Below are 26,616 nucleotides of genomic sequence, written 5' to 3'. Positions count from 1 at the left end.
AGAATCCTATTGGAAAGGTTTTGAAGGAGCAGATTTGTAGTTCAGTCATTTTCCCATGGTTGTCTGAAAATAGTAAACTGAATAAAATAGCAACCCATTGTTCAGAAGTTGTATCGCTTATCAATATTCAGACCAGGAGTTAAAAAATATTTTATAGTATGAAAATGTAGGACAGAAGAGACATAAGTGAAATATCACATACAGAAAACCTTGATTTTAATTTTTTATGGTAAGTATGAAAGTGACATTCCATCTGGATATTTTAGAATTACTGTAAGCAGGAGAATATTAAAAATAAACCTTATTAAATGATAGGAATGAATTACTACAGGAATTTTAAGTAGTAGTTTGCAATTTGTGATTGAGGAGCAGGAAGGGAAGTTCTTATCTGCATCAGTGCTGTCTTAAAGTGAAAGCTTAGGAGAACTTTTTGGATTTGGGGAAAACATCAACTTTTTCTCTATACACAAGAAGAGACTCTGCAGGCTGGATCAGTTTTATCCCTACCGAAGCTATGACAGAACATTGTGATTTTTTTGCCACTGGTTTTAATCCGTCTCTACTTTGTTCTAGGCAAGCAAACTATGGGCTTTCCACTTCTGACTTATAAGGAACGCTCAGATAATAAACTGTACCGACTTCAGACCCCGCAAAGCCCCTTGGTGCGGCCATCCATGTATGATTACTATGACATGGACAACTATCCAATTGGCACCAATGCAATCGTTGCTGTCATCTCCTACACTGGCTATGACATGGAAGATGCAATGGTAAGCCATTGAAAAGGAAATGGAATATACTGCCTTTACTGTATCACATGAGGAACTGGCTATGTTGATTCCCAGTTAAGTCATGAATTAAACATGTTTGAGTAATTGGCAAAAAAAACCCAAACAATCTTAGTTTGCCACACAGCGGGTGTGCGCACAAAAGCAAGGAAATGAAAAGCCACCTAACAGTATGTGCCCTCTACTTTTCCACCTGTTTACAGGCTGCACCCCACAGCTTAGACTCTGCTGTGGAGTGTCTGGGGAGCAGGTCTCCCCCATGATGTGCTCTCCTCTGCCATTCCCTCCCTGGCTCTGCTGTCCAGTCTGCCTTCCTACTTGTCTGGGGAATGCTGAGAGAGAGGCTGTGCAGCGGGGCCAGAGGGCAACATCAAAGGATGGAAGTAGCAGTTGGTAAGAGTTTACTTGCCTGCTTTTGCTGGCGCACAAATTTCCCCGTCTGATAAAGAAGGGGGAAATAAATCACTTTTCACATTTCTGATCTGTAGTGCTGTAGCACACTGGGACCTACGACTGGCAATCGGCCCCATTGTGCTGGGTGCTGGACTTGCAACATTTGAGAAGTGGGTATTGTCAGTGGGAAGTGTGGTGTTTATGGGATTGTGATTATTTTGGCAGGGGTGTGATTATTTAGCTAGAGGGATGTTTTTAAAAAAAAAAAAGTGGGTCACAGTAATATGTACATTTTTTTCTCTGCCGAGGTTCAGAAAGCATTTGTGGGCAGAGGAAGGGGAATATAGAAGCCTAGGGAGAGTGAATGTGTAAAATGGAGAGACTGAAATCAGACAAGAAGTGTTTTCATCTTGTTTAAAAACGATTTTTGGTAAATCAGCTTTGAAGAAGCCTCGCTGAAGGGACTCTTCTAAGATTCTGGTTTATTGGGTTTTTTTGTTCAGATTGTAAGTAAGGCTTCGTGGGAGAGAGGATTTGCACATGGCAGCGTTTACAAGACGGAGAGCATAGATCTTGCTGAAAAAATCAAACAAGGAGATGACAGTCTGGTGTTTGGAGTCAAGCCTGGTGATCCAAGGGTTATACAGAATCTAGACGCTGACGGACTGCCGCACATTGGATCCATACTGCAGTATGGGGATCCTTACTACAGCTACCTGAACCTCAATACCGGGGAGAGTTTCATAACCTATTACAAGTGAGTTCAGAGCTCAGCTGTTCTAGTTACTGTCTCAAATGCAGAGTTCTGAAAAATCCTCTGATGTGCAGACAGCCCTGTAGGGTTTAGGAGTCCTTTATTCATTCCCTGATGATTCCAGAGAATGAAAGCATCTGTGTATCTTTTTATAAAGCATCTCTCACTGGATGCATGCATTCTAGGGAAGAGTAATTAATATTGCAGATGGATTTCACACCAGTATGTTGGCTTTCCTCTGAGCCCTGCAAGTGTTGAAAAGCTGCAGATGCTTCTTCACAAAGCCAGGGAAAGACACACACAAAAGGTGGGCTTATCACAAAGTAAAACTGGAGACAGTTCTGGTAAGGAGAGCTTGTGCATATGAGATTCCTCCCCTCCCAATCTCCACTACTCCTGAACTTCAGCTCATCTTTGCTCCGCTCCCCTTCCCCTGCAGCCATCCGTGTGGTGTACCACACTGCTTTCGTACTCTATAGCTTCTTTCATGAGGATTTCTTAAGGCACTCTGGGTAAAATTTTTACAGGTGCTTAAGCAACTGAGGAGCCTAAGTTCTGGTGACTTCCAGTGAGAGGTGTGTAGGACCTAAGTCACTTTGGAAAATGGGAGCTAGGCTCCTACATCGCTCAGGCAGTTTGAAAATTGTACCCATTATGAACAAACGTTACCACGTTGCTGGGAGGTAGGCGGTATCCCTGTCTTACTCGCGGAGAAACCAAGGCACAGGGTCTGCGGCAGAACGAGGAATAGAACCCACTTGTCAGGATACCTTGTCAGTGCGCTAGCTAGACAAGCACACCCCTCTCCATGTTGGATCAGTGACCTTCCTCTGTGTGGGTGGGGGGTGGCCGCCTCCATCTGCTGATCTTCAGGCCCAGAATGTTAAAGATGACGCGAAAAGGATATTTTAAAAATTGGGCTTATAAAGAAAGGCCTAATGGTTGGTGGTTTTGGGGGGACTGGGCTGGTTCTGCTGTTTTTATTATACATTAGAACGGGGTGGCCAACTTGAGCCTGAGAAGAAGCCAGAACTTACCAATGTACATTGCCAAAGAGCCACAGTAATACATCAGCAGCCCCCTATCCGCTCCCCAACCCTGTTTCCAGAGCCTCCCATCCACCAGCAGCCCTGCCGATCAGCGCCTCCCGCTCCCTCCCAATCAGCTGTGGCGTGCAGGAAGCTCTGGGGGGGAGGGGGAGGAGCGAAGGCACTGCAGGTTCAGGGGGTGGGAAGGGGTGGAGTGGGGGCAGGGCCTGTGGCAGAGCCGGGGGGAGCAGTGAGCACCCCCCAGCACATTGGAAAGTTGGCGCCTGTCGCTCCAGCCCCGGAGTTGGGGCCTAGACAAGGAGCCGCATGTTAACTCCTGAAGAGCCGCATGTGGCTCCGGAGCTACGGGTTGGCCACCCCTGCCTTAGAAATATCCGGAATCTCAAGGTTTGTCTTTCTTTTTTTTCCCCCTGGAGGATCCCAGAATATCTGTGAGATTTGACACCTTAAACTAAGAGGACAAAGATGTTGAATCTTTTACCAACAAGAGCAACCTTCCTTTTACTAAAGTATTAGTTGCTGACAATAAGTAGGCATTAACAAAAACATTTTTGAATATTCTGACTAAAAATTCCTACCCCTTTCAGATCATCAGCTCTCTCTCTCTGTGGGCACTTGTGATCTCACTGTTTCACTAATTCTCTTGTCCTCTTAGTCTGCAGTCAAGACTAGACATGAATTTCTAATGGAAAGGGGAAGAGAGGGTAAAAGGAAAAGCCTTTTTTTAAAAAACACACACAACTTTCAGGTCGTCTATATAGCTCATGATGATTTAAATAAAAATTAAAAAGGGGGCACAAGTCCACTTTTTCTTGTTTGCAGGTCACATTTAAAGTGTAAAGAAACTTACCAGATATTGAAACTCGGCTTGACCATCAATTCCCAGAGTGCAAAGATTAATCAGTTTTAATTGCTTCTTACTCTACATTGTTCATGGTGCATAAATCAAAAATCTTTTAGAAATCATAGTTTTGATTATTGTATTAGAAATGACTCCAGCAGCCTTTGAGGAACCCGTTTTTCAAGCGTAATGCTTTCTAAAACCAACCTGAATGTAGTTTTGATCTCCATGCTTACAAAGTGGCTTCTTCCTTGAGGAAATGCTGAGTTTCCCAAGACAACCAGTTCATTTCACATAGCTTGGCTGTACTACTTATAAAGTCTCTTTCTAAAAGCAGTCTGAGATTATATCTCTTTCCAGACAAAAGTTCCTGGCACAAAGCTGCCAAGTTAACAACTCTGAAACTTTCATTGACTTTCTTTATTTTCCCCTTCCCAGGAGTAAGGAAAGTTGCATTGTGGATAACATCAAAGTGTGCAGCAATGACAGTGGAAATGGAAAATTTAAAAGTGTTTGCATCGCTATGAGAATCCCTCGTAATCCAACTATTGGGGACAAATTTGCCAGCCGACATGGACAGAAGGGTATTTTGAGCAGACTCTGGCCAGTTGAGGACATGCCATTTACAGAGAGTGGAATGGTTCCCGATATTCTCTTCAATCCTCATGGCTTTCCATCCCGAATGACCATTGGAATGCTGATTGAGAGCATGGCAGGGAAGTCTGCAGCGTTGCATGGCCTCTGTCACGATGCCACCCCCTTCACGTTTTCAGAGGAGAACTCTGCCTTGGAATACTTTGGCAAGATGTTGAAGGCTGCTGGCTATAACTACTATGGAACGGAGAGGATGTACAGTGGAATCAGTGGGGTGGAACTGGAGGCAGATATCTTTATTGGAGTTGTATACTATCAACGCCTGCGCCACATGGTCTCGGACAAGTTCCAAGTGAGGACGACAGGAGCCAGAGATAAAGTCACCAACCAGCCCATCGGTGGGAGGAATGTCCAGGGCGGGATTCGCTTTGGAGAGATGGAACGCGATGCCTTGTTGGCTCACGGCACGTCCTTCTTGCTGCATGACCGTCTCTTCAACTGTTCCGATCGGTCTGTGGCCCACGTCTGTGTCAAGTGTGGCAGTTTGCTTTCTCCTTTGTTGGAAAAGCCTCCGCCTTCCTGGTCCACCACGCGCAATAGGAAATACTACTGTACTGTGTGCAATCAGAGCGACGCAATCGACACGGTTTCTGTGCCTTATGTCTTCCGGTATTTTGTGGCTGAGTTGGCAGCCATGAACATAAAAGTGAAACTCGATGTGAACTAACTGTGGACGTGAATAGCCAGTCAACTACTCTGGAAAAACTAATTTTTAAATGCCCAGATTTTTCTGTTGAAGGATTTAAAAGGACTATTAACTCATAGCTTAAAATCCTGCAACAGCTGTGGGATTAGTTTGATTTGTGTACTTAAAGTGGGGAGATAATCTGCTAAATTACTTAGCAATCAAATGGAGAAGAGGTGCAGACCCCTTAATAGTCACTGTTAGCTCTGTAACAATCCTCTGCATTTGTTTCATATTCGCCAAAAATCGCTTTAGACCGGGGTGGGCAAACTTTTTTTGGCCTGAGGGCCACGTCAGGCTGTGCCTCCCTAAATAGCCTGGCTTTTGCCCCCTCCCACTTCCCGCCCCCCTCAGAATCCCTGACCCATCCAACCCCCCCAGCTCCTTGTGCCCTGACCACCCCCTCCTAGAACTCCACCCCCTATCCAACCCCCGCCCGCTCCCTGTCCTCTGACTGCCCCACCCCCTATCCAACCCCTGCCCGCTCCCTGTCCTCTGACTGCCCCACCCCCTATCCAAACCCCCGCCCGCTCCCTGTCCTCTGACTGCCCCACCCCCTATCCAAACCCCCGCCCCCTGACTGCCCCCCCCAACCTCCATCCTATCCAACTGTCCCCTACCCGTCCCCTGACCCCCCTGCCCCTTATCCAACCCCCTTGCTCCCCACCCCCTTACATGCCACTCAGATCAGCAGGACTGGCAGCCGTGCCGCCCAGCTGGAGCCAGCTGCGCTGCCCAGAGGGCTGGCGGCACAACAAGCTGAGGCTGCGGGAGAGGGGGACAGCAGGGGAGGGGCCGGGGGCTAGGCTCCCTGGCCGGGGGCTGAAGGGCCGGGCAGGACAGTCCCACAGGCCGTAGTTTGCCCACCTCTGCTTTCGACAGTCGGGTATGAAAACTAAGCAATGCCAATGATTTACTGGACGAATGGGCTGGGAATTAAAGCGTTAACTCCTTTCCCCAGGTACTGCGTCTTGTAACTGTGCGATGACTGTTCCAGGTGGTGGATGCACTGCAGTCGTGCTGAAGAGATTAAATAAAGGAGAATGTCCTTTGAACACTGGAAGACCACCAAAAGTCTTTGTAAAAGAATCAAACCTAATGCCTTAATGGTTGGCACAGTGTCACTGTCATGTGCAGCCAGCCAGGAAAAATGTCTTTGCCGATGTGAGAAATACATCTGTGATGATTAAAAGGGGAAAACGCTTGTGGTGATCTGAAGGCACAGCCCGAAGTCAGGGCATGGTAGAGTGGCTCTGCTCAAGGAGGAGCTCTGGAAAGAGCCTGCCTCAGAGAGGCACAGTCTGTCATAAGGGCCAACAGTCCGCCCCATTCCTTGGGGGGAGCAGATTGCTGCTTCCACTGTGTCAGCCCCATTCTGCCAGCTGGCTGTTAGCCCCAGGGCAGCAGCACAACTGGGATGGAGGGGGCAAAGTTCTTGCTCACCCTGCAGCAGCCTCTTGGGCCATTCACAATCTCGGCTTTAAGTCTAATGACTTCCTGCTATCTGTGCTTCTCTCAGTGTGTGAACAATTAACACAGACTAGTTACTGTCAGGTTCTAGTCAGTGTCACTTCCTGGCATAATCTGGGCTGCAAACACTGCAGCAGCAACAGTTACGTCATATCCCTTGTTTAATTTTATATTTTATTCCATGGAAACGTGACTCTGGTTTTGTAAAAGTTCATTTTTAACTAACTTAAACTTGTGGCAAAATAAATCTTTTTATATTACGGATGAGAGAAATAGAACTTTATTCAGATTTTGGAAAAACAGCATGACACCCTGTGGTATTAAATATAAGTAATAAACAAATGAGGTGTTTTAGATAAATATTATTGAGCAGTGCTTCAAAAATGTTGATCAGTTGCAAGTCCACGGTGTATTTCTAGCAATTATAAAACTAAAGATGGAAAAATCATTAGTTATAGTTGCAACCAGGTTTCTGTTTAAAGCTGAAATTTGTGACCTCTCTAAAATCCAAGTCCATCATTAGATGGACTTGGAAACTGGCATGCCAATTCAGGGCCCAGGGCAGAATATGCTGCACCCTGGCGGACATTTGATCAAAGGGTTCCTGAAACACTGGTTGCCTTCCCCGAATGATAGGTTTTCAGAATTCCACAATTTTTAACTCTCATCTCTGCACAAAAAAGGTGGATTTTTTTTTTAATGGGGGCAAGCTCCACCAGACAGCAGAGATACCAGCCCTCCCTGATTTTGCATAATCCTCCCAGTGTTTAAATGTAATTATGACATTGCTTAAATCTACACATTTTGCAATTACATTTTAAAAACCAGGACGACTGTGTGTGTTGTGTGTCACCACCTCTCAGGACTTCTCCACTGGTGCCCCTGTGCAGATCAGTGTCGCCTGCAGCCCAGCCCTGTACATGGTGTGTACTATTTTGTCAGCCAGCTGGAGGAGGCTCACAGGGTGGGGCTCCTGAGTCACGCTGGTGAGATCCCCTGATGGGGATCCCATCCCAGGCTGGTGCACCTACTTGGGGCCTGAACACATGGCTGGCTGCCACTGACTAAATGAGCCAGATACACCAAAAAACCACATGAAGTGGTTTCAGAAGTGTGTGCAAACAAGTGAGGATGTGGCCGAAGTCATGGTCAGACCTGGTCATGGCTAATGATGTTACTAAATAGAAAAGGAGTACTTGTGGCACCTTAAAGACTAACCAATTTATCTGAGCATAAAATTGGTTAGTCTCTAAAGTGCCACAAGAACTCCTTTTCTTTTCGCGAATACAGACTAACACAGCTGTTACTCTGAAACCTGATGTTACTAAATGTTACTTCAGCTTATTACCACTGTTATTACTGTAACACACACAGAAGTGAATCTGAAATGCACCACAAGGGTTTAAGGCGCTACCCCAGACTCTCTCTCTGTATTTGGCTTTGCACTTTTCACACTACTCCAAGCTGCCTCCCTATAAGTCTCAGAGGAAGGTCAATATTTCTGGAGCTATGATTGCCAGGACCCCTCTCTGAGATCTAGTGTCTGGCACCAAGAACAAGCTCCAAAACCTAATTATTACAAAGTTACTCAATTCTGGGGATCCCGAAACAGAAGGCCAGTGCTGTGCACAGTCTCCAGAGACAGCAAGAGCAATCTTCCCCAATAAAATTCCCTGGAGTCAAGTAGGGTGCTCAGGGCAACAAGCCAGGAGACTGAGTTAAAGTTCCCACTTCCACTAACTGATATTTTCATGCTCTTGACAAACCATATCAATGGCCAAGGCCTCTTATCCCTACCCATCAGGGAGGCAGCGTAGCCTAGTATAGTGCACAGGCCTGGGACGTGGAAAACTTCCAACAGAGTCCGAAATAGAATCCTATTATCTCTTCTAACAGAACTACCTTTTGCTACTTAGCCACTTTCCTTCTGAGAAAAATTAGGTCAAATCCATGTACTTGAGTGTGCTGTTTGATCAATGGGCTTCTTCCTGCACCCCACCACTTCAGAGCTCTGCAGCTCACTGCTGAATTGGCCCAGCAAATAGCAGCACCTGCAGTGTCTGCATAGTGAGTGCTGGAAGGGAAGGTACTGGGGTTAAGGTCTGAGCCAGGAGAATTGAGTGAAGCAGTGTGGGGCAATGCAATCAGGAACTGCCATCTGCAAATATCCATGCCTACACACAGCACAGTGATTTCTAGCCTCCCCCAGTCTGCACAGAACCCAGGGAGACTACCCCTGAAATGGTGGCTCTGTCATTTAACAGCGCCAGTGTGGACATAGGTATACGGTGTTACACCCACATCCTGCACTGTATAATGTAGAGACACTGTGTGGGCAAGGGGAATATGCACAAGCACAGACACAGTTCAGTACTTGTATATGCATGCCACTACAGACCTAACTTAAAGCTCTAATCCCTCCCTCCCTGGAGCCACAATCTGACCTGGTTCCTGGCACTCCCCTCCTGGGGCCAGGATCCCACACACAGCTTCCCCGTCTCTTATCGCTGCGTCCCAGCCGTGTGCTGTACTTGGGCTGACGTTTTGTCACCCTGGTAAAAAGGATCATGGAGAATTCAGGGATCTCCTAACTTTGCTGGGAATGATGGTGCATTGCATTGAGCTTTTCCCTTGCACCCCCAGTGAATAAGGGAATGGCATCATTTTCTACTCAGAGTGGAGCCAGAGCCACTCCTGTACAGAAGATACAGTTTCAATACCCAAATCAGTCTTAGATTCCATCCATTTAGGAATGAATATTCCAAGGGAGGTTCTATCCGGAAGTACTGCTCATGAGTCCCCCAGCCTTCTTCCCACGGGATGGTGGCTCTTCAGAGCTGCTGTATGCAGGTTCCTCTGTGAGCAGCTACGCGTACCTGCTCCCCAGGTCTTTCAGTGTCCTGAAAGAGACAGAGCCTTTTAATTCCTGTATCTAGTCTCTGGTTTCTCTCACCAGATAAAATTTGGCAGCCAGTAGACAGCATTATTGAGATTAAGATTTGACACACAAACAGACCCAACAAATCTCTCTCTGAGTGGAGCAGGTTTGGGCAAGTGCCACCTACAGCTAAAGAACTGAAAAGCAGGTCAGTGACCTTCAGCTGTCATGATCCCAGCTGCTTAAGGAGGAGCTGGCAGGCCAGCGAAGGTTAGCTCTGTTTGCTACTACATAGATCGAAGTTAAACTGTTCTACTTTGTGGCTGGCTTTACTTGCCAAAGTTTGTTTAGTGATCTCTTACGCCACACACAAAATTACAGTACGATGTGGCTTCTATTTTATTCAGCAATAGAAAATTAATTTACTAGGAAAACAGATGAACTTGTAGGCTCTAAATAACTGAATTAGCTTTCTTTTACCTTGTAATTTTTTGCACTCTTATAGAAAAATTCAGTATCAGTAAAAACAATGCCGAGCCATCTGCTGCTTAGTATTGACTCTGAAGAATGGCTGAACTCCATCCAGCTCTTACTGAAGTCAGTGAGACTTGCAGTTAGCAGGATCAAGCTGCCTTCTACTAATGCTGAGAAGTTAAGGGCAAAACCCTGAGAGGTGCTGAGCACCTTCAACTGCTATTGGCTTCAATAAGTGGCATGGGCCCAGCCCCCTTCAGAATCTAGTCCTAATTTATTATTTTTAAACATAACTTCTTTGTACATTTCGTTTTGTCAGTCTTAATTCAGAACTGTTCAACTCTGCTTACCCCTTCCTAAATGGCATAGCAGAAAGGCTACAGAGAAGAGCAGCAACCATTCCTGGTAGCAGGCAGGGCCAATGGCTAACTGATAGGTCTCAAAATTGGAAACAAGGTGCGTGAGGGAATATCTTTTATTGGACCAACTTTTGTTGGTGAAAAAGCCAAACTTCCGAGCCACATAGAGCTCTTGGTCAGCTCCAAAGCTTGTGTCTCACCAACAGAAGTTGGTCCAACAGTAAATGTCCCACCTTGTCATATCCTGGGACCAACAGGGCTACAGCTATACTGCAAACAACAATGGAAGATATCCATCCTAGGTACTTATCTGGTCCCCGTTACTGTAATATCTAATCACCTCACAATCTCTAAGGCTGTGGTTCTCGACCAGGGGTCTGCGGCCCCTTGGGGGGGGGCGCAAGCAGGTTTCAGGGGGTCTGCCAAAATAAACCAGAGACCAGGGCCAGCATTAAACTCGCTGGGGTGCAGGGCAGAAAGACAAAGCTCGAGCCCCACCGCACTGGGGCGGGTAAGGTGGGCTGTGGCCGAGCAGGTTGTCCAGCCAGCTGGCTGGTGGAGAGGGTGGAGCTGTGCAGGTTGGCCGTGACATCAATTAACACATGGCACCAAGCCAGGATTAACACTCACCATGACACGTGCATGTGCTTGTCGAAGACACCCCCACACAGAATTGTTGATCAGCAACAAGTTTCACACTGAGTAAGGAAAACAAAAATAATCAGTTTATGTTTGTACCTGTATTTCCTTTTGTGTATTACAGGTGTGTGTGTGTGTTTAGCTGTATAACTACCCATTTGATACAACTTTCATCTACTGGCTATCCAGAAAACCAGTTGTGGCACAGGTGGGCTGTGGCATCTTTATAGCATATTGTGGGGGCTCAGAAAGAAAGGTTGAGAACCCCCGCTCTAATGCATTTATCCTCTAAACCCCCTGTGAGGCAGGGCAGGGCTGTTATGTCCCCACTGGACAGATGGGGCATTAAGGGGGACAGGAACACCCCGGAAGCATGTCTGAATCACTGTCACCGTGGGTTGATTTGGGGGAGGATTCTAGCTTGTAAGTGACTGGTGGAACTAGGTCCCTGACGCTCCATCCCCCGTGGTGTTCCCTGCACACCTAGAGGAGAGTCTCTGGGGAGGGAGAAGCCTGTTTGGTTTGTGGTGGTTTGACCAAGAACCCTCCACAGATGCTGCCGGTCAGCCATTTCACTTGGGTGTGAATGTCCCCATCTGCTGCTAGAGCCAGTTGAGACAGGTCCTGTTGTATCATTTCAGGCAATGAGCAGTACCTTACAGGGCCTCTCTGCTCTAGCTGGCCCCTTCTCCACAGTCAGAATAGGCTTTAGTCTGAGTGGGGGTCTGCCTTCCCCAGCCCGACACCCAGCGGCTTCTTATTAGGCACCTTCTGCCCCAACAAAGGGGTGCTGCTGTGAGGGGGGGCGAGAGGCCATTAGCCTGTCAGGTTCTTCCCTTAAAAAAACAAACCCGAGAGGCCTGGGTGACAAGGAGCGGCAGGGCCGAACAGCCGCTCCTCGTCTGTGGTTGCAGCCAAAGCAGGCTGCGCACCGGTTCCCTACCCTGACCAGGGGCACGGCAGGCCGGGCTCCCCGCGGGGTGCAGCCGGCTGGGGTGCCAATGCTGCGCCGGCAAGGCCGAGGGGCGCTGCCCACCGAGAGCCAGCTCGCCGCCCCTCGGGAGAGTAGCTCGCTGTCCTTACAGCTCTTTCTAGACTCTACTGAGCAAGGGCCGCTGCCACACCCCACTGTCCCCGGGTTTCCTGGGAACTGCTTCACTTTTTGTCATTTCTTCCAACTGCCCCCTCTCGCCGGGCGCTGCTTATTACCGGCTGGGCGCGGCTCGGGGCGGCCGGGGCGCGGCTCGGGAGGGCCGGGGCGGCCGGGTCTCGGCACCGGGCGGCCGGGGCGCGGCACGTTTCGAGGGAGCGGTGAGGGACCTGCGCCCAGGGCCAGCGCAAGGCTTCCACGGCACCGCTGGGCCTCCGCCTCCTCGCCGGGCCCTGGGCTGCGCCCGGCCGCATGCAGGCCGGTCCCGTGCGGCCCTGTAACGCCCGCCGCAGTTCGCCCCTCCCGCGGCTCCGGCCCGGCCAGGCGCCCCGCACGAGGCCGAGGCCGAGGCCGGAGAGCTCCGCTCCCGCCGGGCTCGCGTCAGGGCTGCGGGGGCTCGGCCGGGCGCGCCCCCTCCCAGGGCTTGGGCCTGCGGGCCAGGCGCGAGGGGGTGGGGCTCGCCAGGCTCGCCGCGACGTGGGGCCTGTGGAGGCCGGGCAGCTCCCGGCCGCTCCGCACCAGGCGGAGGATCTCGGAGAAGGAGGCCGGGGGCGCCGGGGCCGGGCCGGGGCCCCCCTGGCTCCGCGGCTCCGCGCCGGGCTCCATGGGCGGCGAGGGGCAGGATCGGGCCCCGCCCGGCAGCGGCCGGTACCACTCCAGGCGCACGGGGGGGGCGGCTGGGAGGTACCACTTCAGCCGGGGGAGCGCTGGCTCCATGCAGCTCCGGCTGCTGTGACCAGTCTGTGCACTGCGCGGGCCACGGCGCCGCCCCCGGCCGCCCCCCTGCACCGGCCTGCGCGGGCCACGGCGCCGCCCCGGCCGCCCCCTGGCCATAGCCCTGCACTCAGCTATCACATACAGAGCCTGGAGCAAATGGGCTCCGTCCCCCATGTCCCGCACCTTGGCCTCTGGTGGGGCGGGGAGGTTGTCCCAGTGATTGCCCCACATACACACCATGGCAGCGACTCTCCCCTACACACCCCACGAGCTGCAGGGGAACCTCACAGCAATTCCCCCTACGCACCATGAGCCCTGGAGAGAGCCTCACGGTGACACCCCCGACCTACACACAACACCCTCCCAAGAGGGAGCCTTGCAGAGACTCCCCCACCCAGAAGTGACCTGAGTCTGCACCCTGGATTCACAGCCACAAGGAGGCAAATGGTGCAGCTCCTGCTTGCACCCATCACTGAGACCCCTGCCCAGGCACACTCTGTGCCAAGCCACCCAGCCCCATCCATGGGACCCTGTGGCACACTGCATGGCCATTTGTCATGTTCCCCTCCCCTCGGCCGGGTACTGGGTAAGAACAGGGAATGGCTCTCCTCTCCTGTTCTCGCCTCCCTCCAGCCCTGGGCCTGAGTCTCCCTCAGGACTGATGTCAGCAGGGGGTGCTCACCGCCAGCAGGGGCAGGATCCAGCACCTGGCTGCCTGGAGGGGCCGGCAGGGGTCATAGACTCCAGGCTGTAGGCACTGGCTGCCCAGCACTGCAGGCAAGGGGAAATGGAGTTTACCCAGTTTATAGCATTTAGGTTAGATTAGCTGACCCAGTTCTTTTACCACCACTATATCACTGGGGCAACCTCTGAATGCCCCCTCCCCAATGCCACACCCGCATGCCAGCCAGTGTTGGGGGCACTCCTCCACTCAGCCCCATGCTCTCTGGGCCTGATCCCCACAGCCTGCCCCCCTTTGCACCAGGTAAATCCAGTGCCATGTGGTGTGTAGCACTGCCCAGACCCAGCGGGTGGGTATGACCCCCCAAGGAGCAGGGAATGGCTGACCCTGGTCTTGCCGTTGCCTTGGCTCATGGAAACCTGCTGGGGCATCTCCACAAGAGCCATCTGCTGTGCCCCGTGGAGCTGCAAACTGGGGTCTCTGTACTCCCCTTTGCCTGTGGGATTCTGCAGTTGGGGGGACCCAGTCAGGTCAGCTTGTGCTCCCACAGGGCTGGGCTCAGGGCCATTAGGGTGGTTTTAGGCTCTCACTGCCTATAGCCATGTGAGCAAGCAAACGGTTAAAAGGTGCATGGGTTTGTTTGCCAGGAAGCACAGCAGCTGGTTAGGCAGCTGGCGAGAGACCGTTAGAAAGGGGCAGGGACAGCAGAGGGGAGGGAAAGGTGCTGAGAGACAGGCTGGGGTCTTTCTGCCTGCTGCGTTGTTCATCCCTGGCTCAGATGCTGCAGCTTCTCACTATGGGCCTGCCCTTGTGGCTGCTTGGACAGCTCCTGGCCCCCACAGTACTTCAGCTTCTGAGCTGTGAGTATGCCTGTCCCCTGGGGCAGGTGCCTCTTGCTTCACTCAGCTCCACACTCTCCTCCTTGGCAGCACGCTTGCCTGCTCCCCAGGGTGGGCTGCATCCTCCCCCCGCCCTGACACCCAGGAGAACCATGCTGGGCCGGGTGGGTTCTGCAGGCAGCGTGTAGCTAGGGGCCCAAGACTGTAGATAGCGTGGGAGGGGAGGAAAGGAGTGGCCAGTAAGTACCCCTGTTAAAGGGTTAGCTACACCCTGCAAAGGAGCAGCAAGGCCTGGGGGTTTTGTTCCAACAAACAGCGGTGGGGCTGGGGCAGCCAGACAAGGACCCAACCCCCAGTTGGGCACTCGTAGCTGGCCAAGCAGAGATACTCGCTCCACGAGGCAATCCTTCCCGAGAGGTTGGAAACCAGCTTTAGCCTCGCTGCTCCTGGTCAACAGGGCTCCAGGGTCAGCGAGGCCTTGTGGCTGAGACCTGCCCTGTGCATTGCTAACTGGCTGTCTGTTCTCCCACCAGGCAGCACTGCAGCCCCTTTCCCTACCTTGGCGCCCCCACTTACCATGGTCGTGAACGGCGAGAGGAAGACCCTAGTGGTTTGTGTGGTGAACGACCTCTCCCAGGACATGGCAGATGCTATCTGGTTTTCAAATCAGAATGGGAGTGCTCTGGACTCCTTCACCTATGGAGTTTCCAGGGAGGAAGACGGCACATTCAGCACAGTCTCTCACCTCTCCGTCCACACCGCAGAACTGGAGTCCTGGGAATCCCTCGCCTGCCACGTGAGACAGAACAGAACTGCCCAGGTGTGGAGTGCCAGGTCCCTGCTGATCTCTGGTAGGTACCGAGCGAAGAGAATATCCAACACACAAACCCCATCTCTTTTCTGTCACTTCCCTGCCCCCATCTCCCTCCACCTCCAGTCCCCTGGGAGCCCCACATTCCTCTCCATTTCCCTGTGACTCCTTTCTCCCCTCAGTCACATTGTGTTAGCCCTGAATGACCTGGGCGAGAAAGTGAGGGTGCAGTGGCAGCTGCAGTGGCTCCCACTGCCCATTTGCAACAATGCAGACAAAGTACAAATGCCAGACGGTTCATTCAAATGCAACACCCCAGGGAAAAATAAAGGGTGACACTGTCACCCAAGGGGAGCTTAATTAATAGCAAATATGGCACAAAAGTGTCAAGAAGGCTCTAGCCTCAACAGACCTGGCAGGGCTGACATAATTCCTGCAACTATGGAATAGAGATGTAGGAGAGTGGAGACTCATGGGAAGGAGACACACACACAGCTCTCTGCATTGAAGAGATCTCTACAGGGAAATGCACCATGGTCAGGTTGAAGCTAACCTTCCAGTATAAGCCCAATTTTGACACATAAACACCTTCTCTCAAAACTAAACCAGCTGCATTTTCATAAATAAGCATGGGCTCCAAATCTTTCTTCAAAGGTTGAGGGAAACTGGATCAAGTGTTTGAGAGCCAATACTTTGAAACAACATTTGCAAAAATATGGATGAGGCAAAAAGCTGTGTTGAGCTAAGATTCTAAATATGCTTCAATTACATAAGGGGAAAACTTGAGAACACTGTAGTTGCTTTTCCTCAGGCATGTAGCTATTAATTACTTAACTCCAGTTTGCTGATGCGTTTTGCCTGGATCTAACACAGTACATATATAGCCGTGACTCTTTAATGCCTGGGCTTGCCACTTTTCTATATAAAGATAAGATCAGATTCCTGATACTCCATATGTCTGGGAAATTGTTTTGTTCAGCAGTGTTTTTATATGGTGGTTTTCAGTCTAATGAATATGAAGTGCACAGATGCAATGTGATGGCTGCACAGTTAAATATCACAAAGGCGGGAAATGAACAAGTCAGTTGTAGCCACAACCTTAGCATCCATATTTTACCCATCCTGCAGGATTTGGGTATTGGGGGTAAGAGGACTTTCAAAGGCTCAAAGAGGGGTCAGGCACCTGACTCCCATGGAGAGTCAATGTGAGTTGGGCAGCTACCTCCCAGCTCTTGTTTGTGCCTTGGAAAATCATCTCCGCAGTTGCTTAGCTCAATGTGTTACCCCCACCACAAAATGCATTTATGTTGCTTTTGTTTTGCCCAACTTTTAGTGGCATGTCTGTGCAGCGATACAATTTTCCGCATTTAATATCCTAGTACCATGACTATTTTAAGACAAAGCGCGAAGCCGGTGTGTGACCTTTCCAAGCTTTGTCAAGTTCACCAGCAGAGCTTGTGAGCTAACTGATCCAGAGGCACTTGGTGTGTGCATCCCTTCTATCAGCTAGTTGCACATCTATAGGTATATCCCCAATAAAGTGTTTTCAGCTAAATTAATTTATTATGCATGCTCAGTCCCACTTCTTCCCACTTCTCCTGTCTCATTTTAAAACTTGGCAAGGTAGAGAATCTTTATGAAGAGGCATTTACACATAAAATGTGAAGTTTTAAAGTTGAGTTGTTTGCATTATCAGTGCAAAAATAAAAGGGAGGGGTGGGGGGTAGCTTGTTTTAAAGCAGGAAAAGTATGTATTTTACATAATTATCTCAGAAAACCCTCATGAGAATGCACTCAGGCTTTCCAAAACTCCACCCCTTTGAGCAGAGACCAAGAAAGATATCAACCCAAAAGGTGAATGAATTGGTAAGTTATGAGAACGGTGTAAGAAGGAGGTTATGGTGGGAACGGTTCTGAGCTTTAACCATGCAGTCAGTACTGTTACAACTAGTATAATTCCTCCTACTAATAGTTATAACTCTGTCTTGTAGAAGACCATGTGGAAGAGCCCTGTCTGGATGAAGACCGAAGTGGTAAGCAATAACTCTGCATTCCTCCCAGCATATTCATACTGCCTATTTGAATCCAACTGATTCTTTGAGGAAACAGAAGGGCTGTGGAAAGAAGCATGTGGATACCACCTCCAGTTTAAGCCTTTTCTGAAAATGAACATCAGAAGAAACGGGGATAAATTCTGGCCTCACTTACACAGGTCCAAGTCTAGAGTAGTAAAGTTATTCCAGATTTGCAGCAGTGTAAATGAAAGCAGAATTTTGCCCACTGTTTCCAAGAGCTTTAGTCATTGGATGAAAGATGCAGGTCATGAACTGACTAACCTTTTCCACCTAGACATCTGTATGTCAGAGGTTATATCTTAGCCTCAAAGAAAGAAGCTGTCAGCAGCATTGCTCTTAGAGCCTTTCTGCTATGCAACCCCTGGATCTGCGCTGGCAGCAGCAGACATGCGTGCAGGATCTCCATATCGCCACTCAAAGGCAAACAGCCACACAGCTGGCTCTTGTGAATTTGACCTGGTCTGGAAGAGCAGTTGATCTCAGAGTTGAGAAGTCAGCTCCCCCATAGAGCAGGTCAGGAATTTTGCAATGAAACATTATTTTATCTAAAAATGTCGATTCCTCAAAATTAAAATCACTTGCAGACCAGGGTCGGTTTTCACGAATCTCCTGACCTGAAACGTTTTTGGAAAAAAAAAGTTTTGAAGTTGGCAAAACATTGTGTTCTGATGTTTTCTAAACACTAAATGTTGGTTGTGTGGTTTGAAACAGCTTTTCATTTTGAAATTTAAGTTAACTGGGGGGAAAAGTCAAGGAAAGAGGTTGAAATCAAAAGGAAATGTTTTGAAAATATTGCAACAAAATGTTTCAATTGATCTGAACTGAAAATGTTTTGGTTTGTGAAAATTTTAGATTGACTTTTTGTCCTGATTCAGGACAGGAAAAAAAATGGAACTCTCAGAACTATTTGCGGGATGGGAAAACCATTTATGGATGTGGTCCTTGAGGCTATAAAATGCCACAAAACAAGATGCTAAACCCGCACTTCACTGTGAGATGCTGTTCAGTGCAGGGGCTGAAGAGAGATCCTCCAATATTACCTATGAACACTACAAAGTTCCAGTGATGCTGTCCTGGCCCTAGTGTCAAGAAAGGAACAACTCCATAAACGCTTATTACCTATACAATGTGGCTTGCCAGGATCATCTGGGAATATCTCACTTTAATCCATTTCCTTGCCACTGCAGGGACCTGGGGCACATCAGTCCCTCCTAGTCTCTGCCAGTGGCACATAATAGTCTAGTCTCCTGTGAGCTGTAATACTTTGGTCTAATTTCAGTTGTTGAGCTTAATGTGCAGGTGCTGGGTGTGGTTAATGGCCTGTGATCTACAGGCAGTCAGGCTAGAATTCTGGTGGTTCCTTTTGGCCTTAAACTCTATCTCCTCTGTCTGTTACATAGACATTAACAGGTGGGTGGGGTGGGGTGACAGGATAACAAATGGAATAGGAGGTGTGTGATTCTTAGCAATGGTCCTAGCACACCACCTGTCCAGCCATTATCACAGTGTAGTTTGTGATGTACATCATGGCAAAAGTGAGTCTGGGGAAGGGACATGGAAGAGGATACAATGGTGGCTTTACGGATTTCAACTGAGAGCTTTTCCCCCTGGTAAGGGACAGCGTAGGACAGAGTGTCAGAATGCTTGTCAGAGATGGGGGTGATCAAAACGGGCACTGGTGGAATGAAGGGCAGAACTGACTGTGCATACAGTAACAGACTGGATAGGTGGGGAGGGATAAATTATGGAAGGTTTTGTAAGTACGGACAAGAAGTATGTGTTTGTGATGGGAGAAGGTGAGCCAGTGGATGGACTTTAAAAGGGGAGTGATATAGTCAGAACATGGAAGATGATCTTGGCAGCTGCGTTTTGAATGGATTTGAGAAGGAGAGGGGGCAAGTACAGAGCCAGAGAGAAGGAGGAAAGAGCAGTGGTCAATGCATGAGACGATTAAGGCTCAGACAACGGTTTCGGCTGTGTGGGCAGAGAGGGAAGGACAGATCTTGGGGATGTTGTACAGGAAGAAGTGGTTAGATTTAGGCACAGCTTGGATATAGGGGTGAAAAGAGACAGTGAAATCCAAGATGAAGCCACATCTACCATTTTACAGAAGGGGAAATTGAGGCACAGAATCAGCAACAAATTATTTATATAATAGCATAAGAGTATGGTCTGAAGTAAGTACTCCACTTTGGAAGAAACAATCAATTGCACATACAAAATGGGAAAGGACTGCCTAGGAAGGCGTACTGTGGAAAGGGATCTGGCCGTCACAGTGTAACACTGTTGCAAAAAAAGCAAATATAATTCTGGGATATTTCAGCAGGAGTGTTGTACACAAGAAGTAACTCTTCCACTCTAGTCCATGCAGATTTAAGCCTCGGCTGGAGTACCGTATACAGTTCTGGGTGTCATATTTCAGGAAAGATGTGGACAAATTGGAGAAAGTCCAGAGCATCAAAAATTATGAAAGGTCTAGAAAACATGACCTATGAGGGAAGACTGAAAAGAACTGGGTTTCTTTAGTCTGGAAAAGAACAGACCATGGGGCGGGGGGCGGGGAGGGAAGAGGAGAACAGTTTTCCAATACATAAAAGGTTGTTACAAGAAGGAGGGTGATAAATGGTTCTCCATAACCTCTGAGGATAGGACAAAAAGCAACAGGCTTAAATTGCAGCAAGGGAGCTTTAGGTTGGACATTAGGAAACACTTCCTATCAGGGTAGTTAAGCACTGGAACAAAACTGCCTAGGGAGGTTGTGGAATCCCCATCATGGGAGGTTTTTAAGAACAGGTTAGACAAACACCTGTAAGGAATGGTCCAGTTATTAGGAGTCCTGTCTTGAGTGCAGGGGACTGGACTAGCTGACCTACTGAGGTCCCTTCCAGTCCTACACTTTTATGATTCTGTGACTTGCCCAAGGTCACACTGAGTGGGTGGCAGAGCTGATAAGTCACCAGAGTTCCAAGCGCCCAACCCAGAGCTGCATCCTCTAGGCCAATTGTTCTTGTACCGTTGGACATAGGAGGGGTAGAAGTACAATAGCAGTAAGATTTCATTATAACGACACTGATGATAGCAACGAATGTGCTACACTAAGTACCTGAGTTCTAGAGGAGGTGCATTAGGTCTTTCAGACTGACTCCTATTGCTCAGGCCAAGCATGCCCAACCTCCAGCCCACCAGAGCATTTCATACGACCCGTGGCCTGCCTCAACACAATTTACTAATGGCAGATTTATTAGCGTTTTGGCATCATGTTTACATCTTTTTAGTTTACACGAGAGTGTGAATAGACAATACCGTACATAGAAACAACCTATCTAAATATATATGAAACAAGAGAACTTAAAAAAATATAAATCAATACAGGTTACTTTAAATCTTATTAAAATATGTGGAAGCTGTTTGGCCCGAACAAGGTTGTGCTTAGGTTTATGTGGCCCTCTTGTGTAATAAGGTTGGGCACTGCGGCCATACACAGTCCCAATAGGGACCACTGGTAATTTTTCTGTGTGGCACCCCAGGTCCTGATCAGGTACATGATCCCATCTGTTTCAGCTCTGCCCATCCATTCACAAATCCTGCTTCTCTTGGCCATCAGAGTGTTGTTGCTGAAGTTCCTCCTGTTTGACATACTGATCACCTGCAGCTTCCTCTTCAAAGGGTAAGACTCCATAATGCAGGGAAACTGTGGAGCACAAGGGGTTTCTAGTCATGACATCCAGTCGCTAGGAAGCTGAAATAACTTCAGAAGTTATTAAACTGTCAACGACAATTAACAAAAAGAATGAAGTGACTTAGAAGGCCGCCATTTTGCAGAACACCATTCTGGGAATGCAACTCCGAGCTGAATGTATGGGTAAGAAAGAGACTTTCAGAGATGTGCTTTGGGTTCATTCAGAAACTGGTTTGATCACTGCTAGGTCCTGGTTCCTATTCTGACTTTCCTTTAATCTTGGAATGGCTCCTTCCCCTGGAGTAGGAATTGCACCAACCTGGGTCTCCAGGTAGGAAGTACCAATAAAATGGGCAAGATGCTAGAAGGAGAAAAACAGGCAGAGGAAGAGCTGGTCAGGATGTGTGAATTGCCTCAGGGAGGCCAGTCCCTCCACAAGATCTTCTGCAGCCACTGCATCACCTCCATAACTACATGGACATGCTGGTCCGCACTAGTTAATTCCCCTTCCTCCTTCCCCCCCCACCTGTCTCCAGCTTCCCTTCACCCAACCCAGCTCTCCTCCTGTCTCCATCTTCTGTCTCTTCTTCCCAATCTTTGTCTGCCCCTCCTCCTTGTATGCAGTGTAGTTGTAGCTGTGTAGGTCCTAGGATATTAGAGAGACAAGGTGAGTAAAGTTTTAGATCTTTGAGGGGCTATACCCCATTTGGTGGAACTTAATGCAGCATTGGATCGGAACTGTTGTCCCCTAGAAGTCAGAGGAGGGTTGCTGGGCAACCACTTCTCTCAGAAGACATAGGGGATGCTGTTGCCAGAGCTGCTCCGAGTTCACTAGCGGAACCAGGGGCTGCCGTATGTGCCTGCAGCATTGATTGCACTGCAGTTTCCACACTCCAGCACTGGCTCTGCACCCAGTGGTTATGAATGCTAATTTATTAGCCAATCCCACAAACCACAGAGGGCCTGATTTGCAGAGGTGCTGAGCCCACAACAGGGTTTGTGGGTGCTCTGCACATCTAAAAGCCAAGTCATCCTGTGCATTACCCTCTTGCTAGGGTGAGAGCTCTCTGCTGAATGTTGTAGCTTGGCAAGACATCATCCATCCTGGGCAGTGATGATTTGCTGCTGCTCTCCACAGCACATTCTCAGGTCAGCCAGCCTTATAAAGCAACAGACCTGAGAAGAGCAAGTAAAGACTGGAAAGCAGAGACACGATGGAAAGTGTTCCCTGCCCTCTACTATCCTCACCTCGTCACACTGTTTCATCTCCTTTCAGGGGACGCCAAGCCCTACCGCTGAATTCTGCAAATAGTTCATCTGCTCAGGCTTGGTTCAGCAACGGAGAATCAGCCTCACTCGTCAGCATGGAGAGCAGACCGAGGCAGAGACTGAGTTGGACAGAGTTAGTGACTGGAGCCAGCCATCCCAGGGGTAGCAGAGACAGAGCTTCCCACACCATTTCCTTCCACCTTCCACCCATCTGAGCTAGAGCAAATCAAATGACCCACTAGCAACTGTCCGCACAGTGGGACTTGGGGCAGTTTACAAGGTGTTGCGCTTGGTTTGCTTACCTCTCTGTCCGCTATGCTGATGTCAGCCAGGACACGACCCATGATAGGCATGTACCATGTGCAGAACAGATGGTCCCAAGCTGGACCGAAGTGTAGAACAGAAGACAACAAACCTAGGCTAATGGCATACCAGCCCAAGTGTTGAGTTGGGCGTGGACCCAGGTTTCTCTCTTGGTCACCTGTTCTAATTTTTATTTGTTTGTTTTTTATTGATGTCTTACTGGGTAAACTGCACAGTTTGCAGAGGAGTATGGCGTTCACAGGCTGCAGCAATGTACTTCATGTACTAGCAACAGTGATACAGGGCTCATCTCCAGCACCCTACTTGTGAGCGCCAGGAAACACCTTGTTGGTAAAGAAAATCCTTTTCTGGGCAAAGAGATCAGTTTGCTCTCGGAGTCAGCACCCAGGGAAATTCGCTTCAGAAGAAGTCCTGTGGCTTTTTGGGTGTACAATTTTTTAAAAAAACAGAACATTTTGACTTTTGACATTTTTTTAAACCAGATAAACTATTTGTTGAATTCAGCCTGAATTCAGCAAATAGTTTTGGACCCCCAAAAATGCATTTTGTGGTGAAAAAACAGTATGTTGAAAAAAAATGTGCCCAGCTCTACCCTTCACACAGAACTAAAATCAAATCATGACCAGAACCACATACAGTCTGAAACTCTTCCAATCCTGGAGTGGAGTTGTTTCTCTCTAGATCAGCAACTTCTTCCTGCGCGGTTTCCTTTTTTGTATCCAAGGGAAGCTGCTCCAGTTCCAACACCTGAGGGAGCTGCTCAAAGGTTCCCCCTTCTCAGGTAGGCACTGCCTATTTTTATAAGGGAAATCAGAACTTGGGAAAACCCTTTTGGGTCCAAAGGGATCTATTCTGCCTGTTGAAGAGTAATTTGCTCAGCATGTAGAGGAATGAGGAGAAAGAAAACCCTAGCCTATTTTATAAACAATTATAATAAATTCACACCCATACAGTATGGCCTCATGTATGTGTGTCTGAGTGTTTCTGTAGGTGTGTGCACAGACTGCAGTGACAGCACACCCCAACCCAGCCCTCTGTCCATAACTCTTGCAGCCAGCATTTCTGGCTCTCTCAGGCACTTTTGGGCACTGAAAAGAGAATAATACATTCACAGGCTCTGGCAGCCCCAGAGAAGGGTGCCTTGGGCATGGAATGAGGTTGAGGACTGGACATGGAGAGGGCAGGGGCAAAAGGTGTGGAGAGGGGAATGAGATGGAGAGGAAGAGGGGCAGATGGCTCAAGCACTCAGGCCACTCAGAAGCCACCTACAACCTTTTAAGGTTGAATGGACAGAAAGCTGGAATTGTTATGCAAATTTAATAATTGCATATTTAATTGGTATAATTTGCATACATGAGACCAAGCACTATATTTGCAAATAAAAGAACTGCACAGACTATCCCCACTACCTCCTAGATCATTCTAGGGGAGAGGTGGATAGGAGCAGGGGGTTGGGCAGGCTGTCTAGGGTCAGGGCAGATAGGAGCAGAGGTGTGGGGGTGGGGTGTCAGGATGGATGGGCAGAAGAGACAGGGCTGGGCAAGGGGGTGGACTGGGCAGGCTGCGGGGGGGTGGGGGAAAGGGTTGTGCCCACTGTGCTCTCTTGCCTCTACACTGGACATGCCCTAGGCTCTGTGAGTCCCAACTGGCTAGTCTGTGAATATCCTAGGGCAGTGGTTTATAAATTTTCTAGGCTATGTACCCCCTTTCCAAATAACGTAATCTATCACGTACCCCTATCTGAGATAGGGTCATAATATACTTATGAAAACAGAAAAAAATCTGTAAGGGATAACATGATGCAAAAATGTACAAGCCCTGGAGTGTGTTGTCCCGGATAAAATTGTTTGTTATAATAACTGTATCATATATACCTTCACTTTGGATCAAAGTAGTCCCTCAAACAAGTTTCTAGTTGTTCTAAACATTAAACTGGAAGTTTTCATCGTCATTTTATTGTAATTAATTAAAATTAATGAAGCCTCCATGCTGGTCTCAATCACTCAGACATAACCCATGTTAGCCTGTTTGTGACTAAGCATTTAAAAATGCCAATCATGTATTTTTGTTGATAATAAAAAGATACAGAAAAGGAGGCAAAGAAGAGTTCACTATCCATACATTTCTACAGCTAACCTCGATAATATGAAAATATATTATTGGTATTTTTAAATTCTTGATGACTAATGTACAGTACTTATTGATGTTAAGAAAAAAAATATATAATGCTTACCTATCAGTGTGATGGATGTCCTTGCTTTTTATCACACAAATCACTGATGGCAGGGAAAATTGGAGAGAGCTTCACTCACAAGTCATTTTCAGCATTTAATCTCTGAGGATACTTTGTCTCAATCGCCATGGGGTAGAGAATCCAGTCTCACAAAAGTATGTTGTGGAGAAGGGCATCAGAAACTTGACAGCTCGTTTTGACAGGTATGAGTAATCTTTCATCCTTTGCACTCAGAAGTCTGCCAAAGGTTTGCATGCAAATTCTAATTTAAGACCACTGTCACAAGAGAGATCTAAAAGTTTATACTGCTCATGCACTGGCAGAGGAGGAACTGGGAGAGATTCAGGCACCTTAAAGGAATTGCATATCCAGGAATTTGCATTGTCCATTTTGGGGAAATATTTTCTTAGTTGTTTGCTAAGTTGTTGCAAGTGTTCCATAATGTCCCCTTTCACACTCTCATGTAACAGCATATTGTAATTTGTTGCAAGAAATTCTTGCAGTGTTGGAAAGTAGTCAGTCACATTTCTCTTTAAGCAACTATCCCAAAATAACAGGTTTCAGAGTAACAGCCGTGTTAGTCTGTATTCGCAAAAAGAAAAGGAGTACTTGTGGCACCTTAGAGACTAACCAGTTTATTTGAGCATGAGCTTTCGTGAGCTACAGCTCACTTCATCAGATCTGATGAAGTGAGCTGTAGCTCACGAAAGCTCATGCTCAAATAAACTGGTTAGTCTCTAAGGTGCCACAAGTACTCCTTTTCTTTATCCCAAAATAGTAGTTTCTTAATCATGGATTCGATTTTGTCTTGTGTTTAGAAAATAGTGGTGCTTAAGCCCTGAAGGCCAAAATTGAGCTCGTTGAGGCAAGAAAAAATGTCTGCCAAGTAGGCTAATCGCTGAAGCCAGGCAGCATCTTCCAAACAAGATGACAGTGCAAAAGGGTAGTGATCGGTGAAAAAAAATTGAAGCTCGCTGTGCAGCTCAAAGAGTCATGTCAGCACTTTGCCACACGACAGCCAGCGAAGCTCAGTGTGCATTAGTAGCGGCAAATGGTCATTTCCCGTTTTCATTACAGGGTAGCAAAAATTCTTGAATTTAGACACTGACCCTTAATGAAGTTAACCATTTTGACAGCATCAGACAACATTGACATTAAGTTTTCAGGCATTTTTTGGGAAGCTAGGGCCTCTCTATGGATGCTGCAGTGCACTCACGTGGCTTCTGTTGCTACAGCCTTGATGTGAACCACGACTCCACTGTGCTTTCCTATCATTGATTTTGTCCCATCAGTAGAAATCCCTACACAGTGGGACCAGTCAATTCTATTCTCACTCATGAAGTTATCAAGCAGTAGAAAAAATCTCTTCTCCTGTTGTTTGGATAGGCAGGGAATGACAAAAGAGAAAGTCTTCATGTATGGTACTTTCATACATATAAGGAACATAAAGCAAAAGATTAGCTAGGCTGTCTAAATCCGTGGACTTGTCTAATTGCAAAGAATAATAGTCACTGTTCCTAACCCAATTCACAAGCTGAGAAAGAACATTTTCAGCCATATCGGCAATGCAGTGTGACAGTGTCATTGGAGAGGGGTATGGAATCAAGCTTTTTTTTTCTGCTTTTTCACTGAGCATGCACTTCCCCACGGCCTTCACAGCAGGTATAAGGAAATCTTCTGTAATAGCGTGTGGTTCTCCAGTTTTAGCCACTCTGTAACTCATGAAGTGTGAAGCTCGAAGTGCATTCACATTTTCCACGCAAGAATTCGATGGCAGGATTTTATTGCTTTTTAGCGCTTCCAGTTTGCGATTGAAAAACTGAGCTGGTTTGTCTTTAAATTGATTGTGTTTA

The 26,616-nt window shown here is 48.0% G+C and overlaps 2 protein-coding genes and 2 long non-coding RNA genes across 6 annotated transcripts in view; 2 read left to right on the top strand and 2 right to left on the bottom strand.

Annotated features, from left to right (window-relative positions):
• The window catches only part of POLR1B (RNA polymerase I subunit B), a 34,081-nt gene extending 28,473 nt beyond the window's left edge, over positions 1 to 5,608 (top strand). For both annotated transcript variants that reach the window (XM_077814220.1, XM_077814221.1), the window contains 3 exons: positions 574 to 770; positions 1,685 to 1,938; positions 4,264 to 5,608. In XM_077814220.1, the coding sequence (XP_077670346.1) occupies positions 574 to 770; positions 1,685 to 1,938; positions 4,264 to 5,146 (1,334 nt within the window). In that variant the 3' untranslated portion in view covers positions 5,147 to 5,608. The remainder of the gene's footprint in view (positions 1 to 573; positions 771 to 1,684; positions 1,939 to 4,263) is intronic.
• A 1,290-nt stretch (positions 5,609 to 6,898) lies between these two features.
• LOC144263302 (uncharacterized) lies at positions 6,899 to 12,514 on the bottom strand. Its single transcript, XR_013345790.1, has 3 exons — positions 12,194 to 12,514; positions 10,976 to 11,043; positions 6,899 to 9,534 (listed from the first exon to the last, which is right to left on the bottom strand). It is a non-coding gene; the product is annotated as an uncharacterized LOC144263302 (long non-coding RNA).
• A 1,109-nt stretch (positions 12,515 to 13,623) lies between these two features.
• PTCRA (pre T cell antigen receptor alpha) lies at positions 13,624 to 23,493 on the top strand. The gene is made up of 5 exons (XM_077814218.1): positions 13,624 to 14,393; positions 14,906 to 15,223; positions 17,175 to 17,216; positions 20,820 to 20,925; positions 22,214 to 23,493. The coding sequence occupies exons 1-5, from the start codon at positions 14,312 to 14,314 to the stop codon at positions 22,419 to 22,421; spliced, it is 756 nt and encodes a 251-aa protein (XP_077670344.1). The 5' UTR covers positions 13,624 to 14,311; the 3' UTR covers positions 22,422 to 23,493.
• On the bottom strand, positions 20,481 to 25,376 carry LOC144263301 (uncharacterized). Of its 2 annotated transcripts, none has more exons than XR_013345789.1 (2): positions 24,764 to 25,376; positions 20,481 to 21,583 (listed from the first exon to the last, which is right to left on the bottom strand). It is a non-coding gene; the product is annotated as an uncharacterized LOC144263301 (long non-coding RNA). The 2 variants fall into 2 exon arrangements; XR_013345788.1 differs by having other exon boundaries at positions 20,481 to 21,298.
• Between the last annotated feature and the right edge of the window lie 1,240 nt (positions 25,377 to 26,616).

Source organism: Eretmochelys imbricata, chromosome 3 (genome assembly GCF_965152235.1).
Source record: "Eretmochelys imbricata isolate rEreImb1 chromosome 3, rEreImb1.hap1, whole genome shotgun sequence".
Lineage (NCBI taxonomy): Eukaryota > Metazoa > Chordata > Testudines > Cheloniidae > Eretmochelys > Eretmochelys imbricata.
The sequence above is the reverse complement of the archived record's forward strand: the minus strand, read 5'-3'. Positions and strand labels throughout refer to the sequence as shown.

Coding starts and splice junctions, on each gene's coding strand:
- PTCRA (XM_077814218.1), top strand. CDS start 14,312: ATGCTGCAGCTTCTCACTATGGGCCTGCCCTTGTGGCTGCTTGGACAG. Junction 14,394..14,905: donor AGTACTTCAGCTTCTGAGCT/GTGAGTATGCCT, acceptor TTCTCCCACCAG/GCAGCACTGCAGCCCCTTTC. Junction 20,926..22,213: donor TGCAGCTTCCTCTTCAAAGG/GTAAGACTCCAT, acceptor ATCTCCTTTCAG/GGGACGCCAAGCCCTACCGC.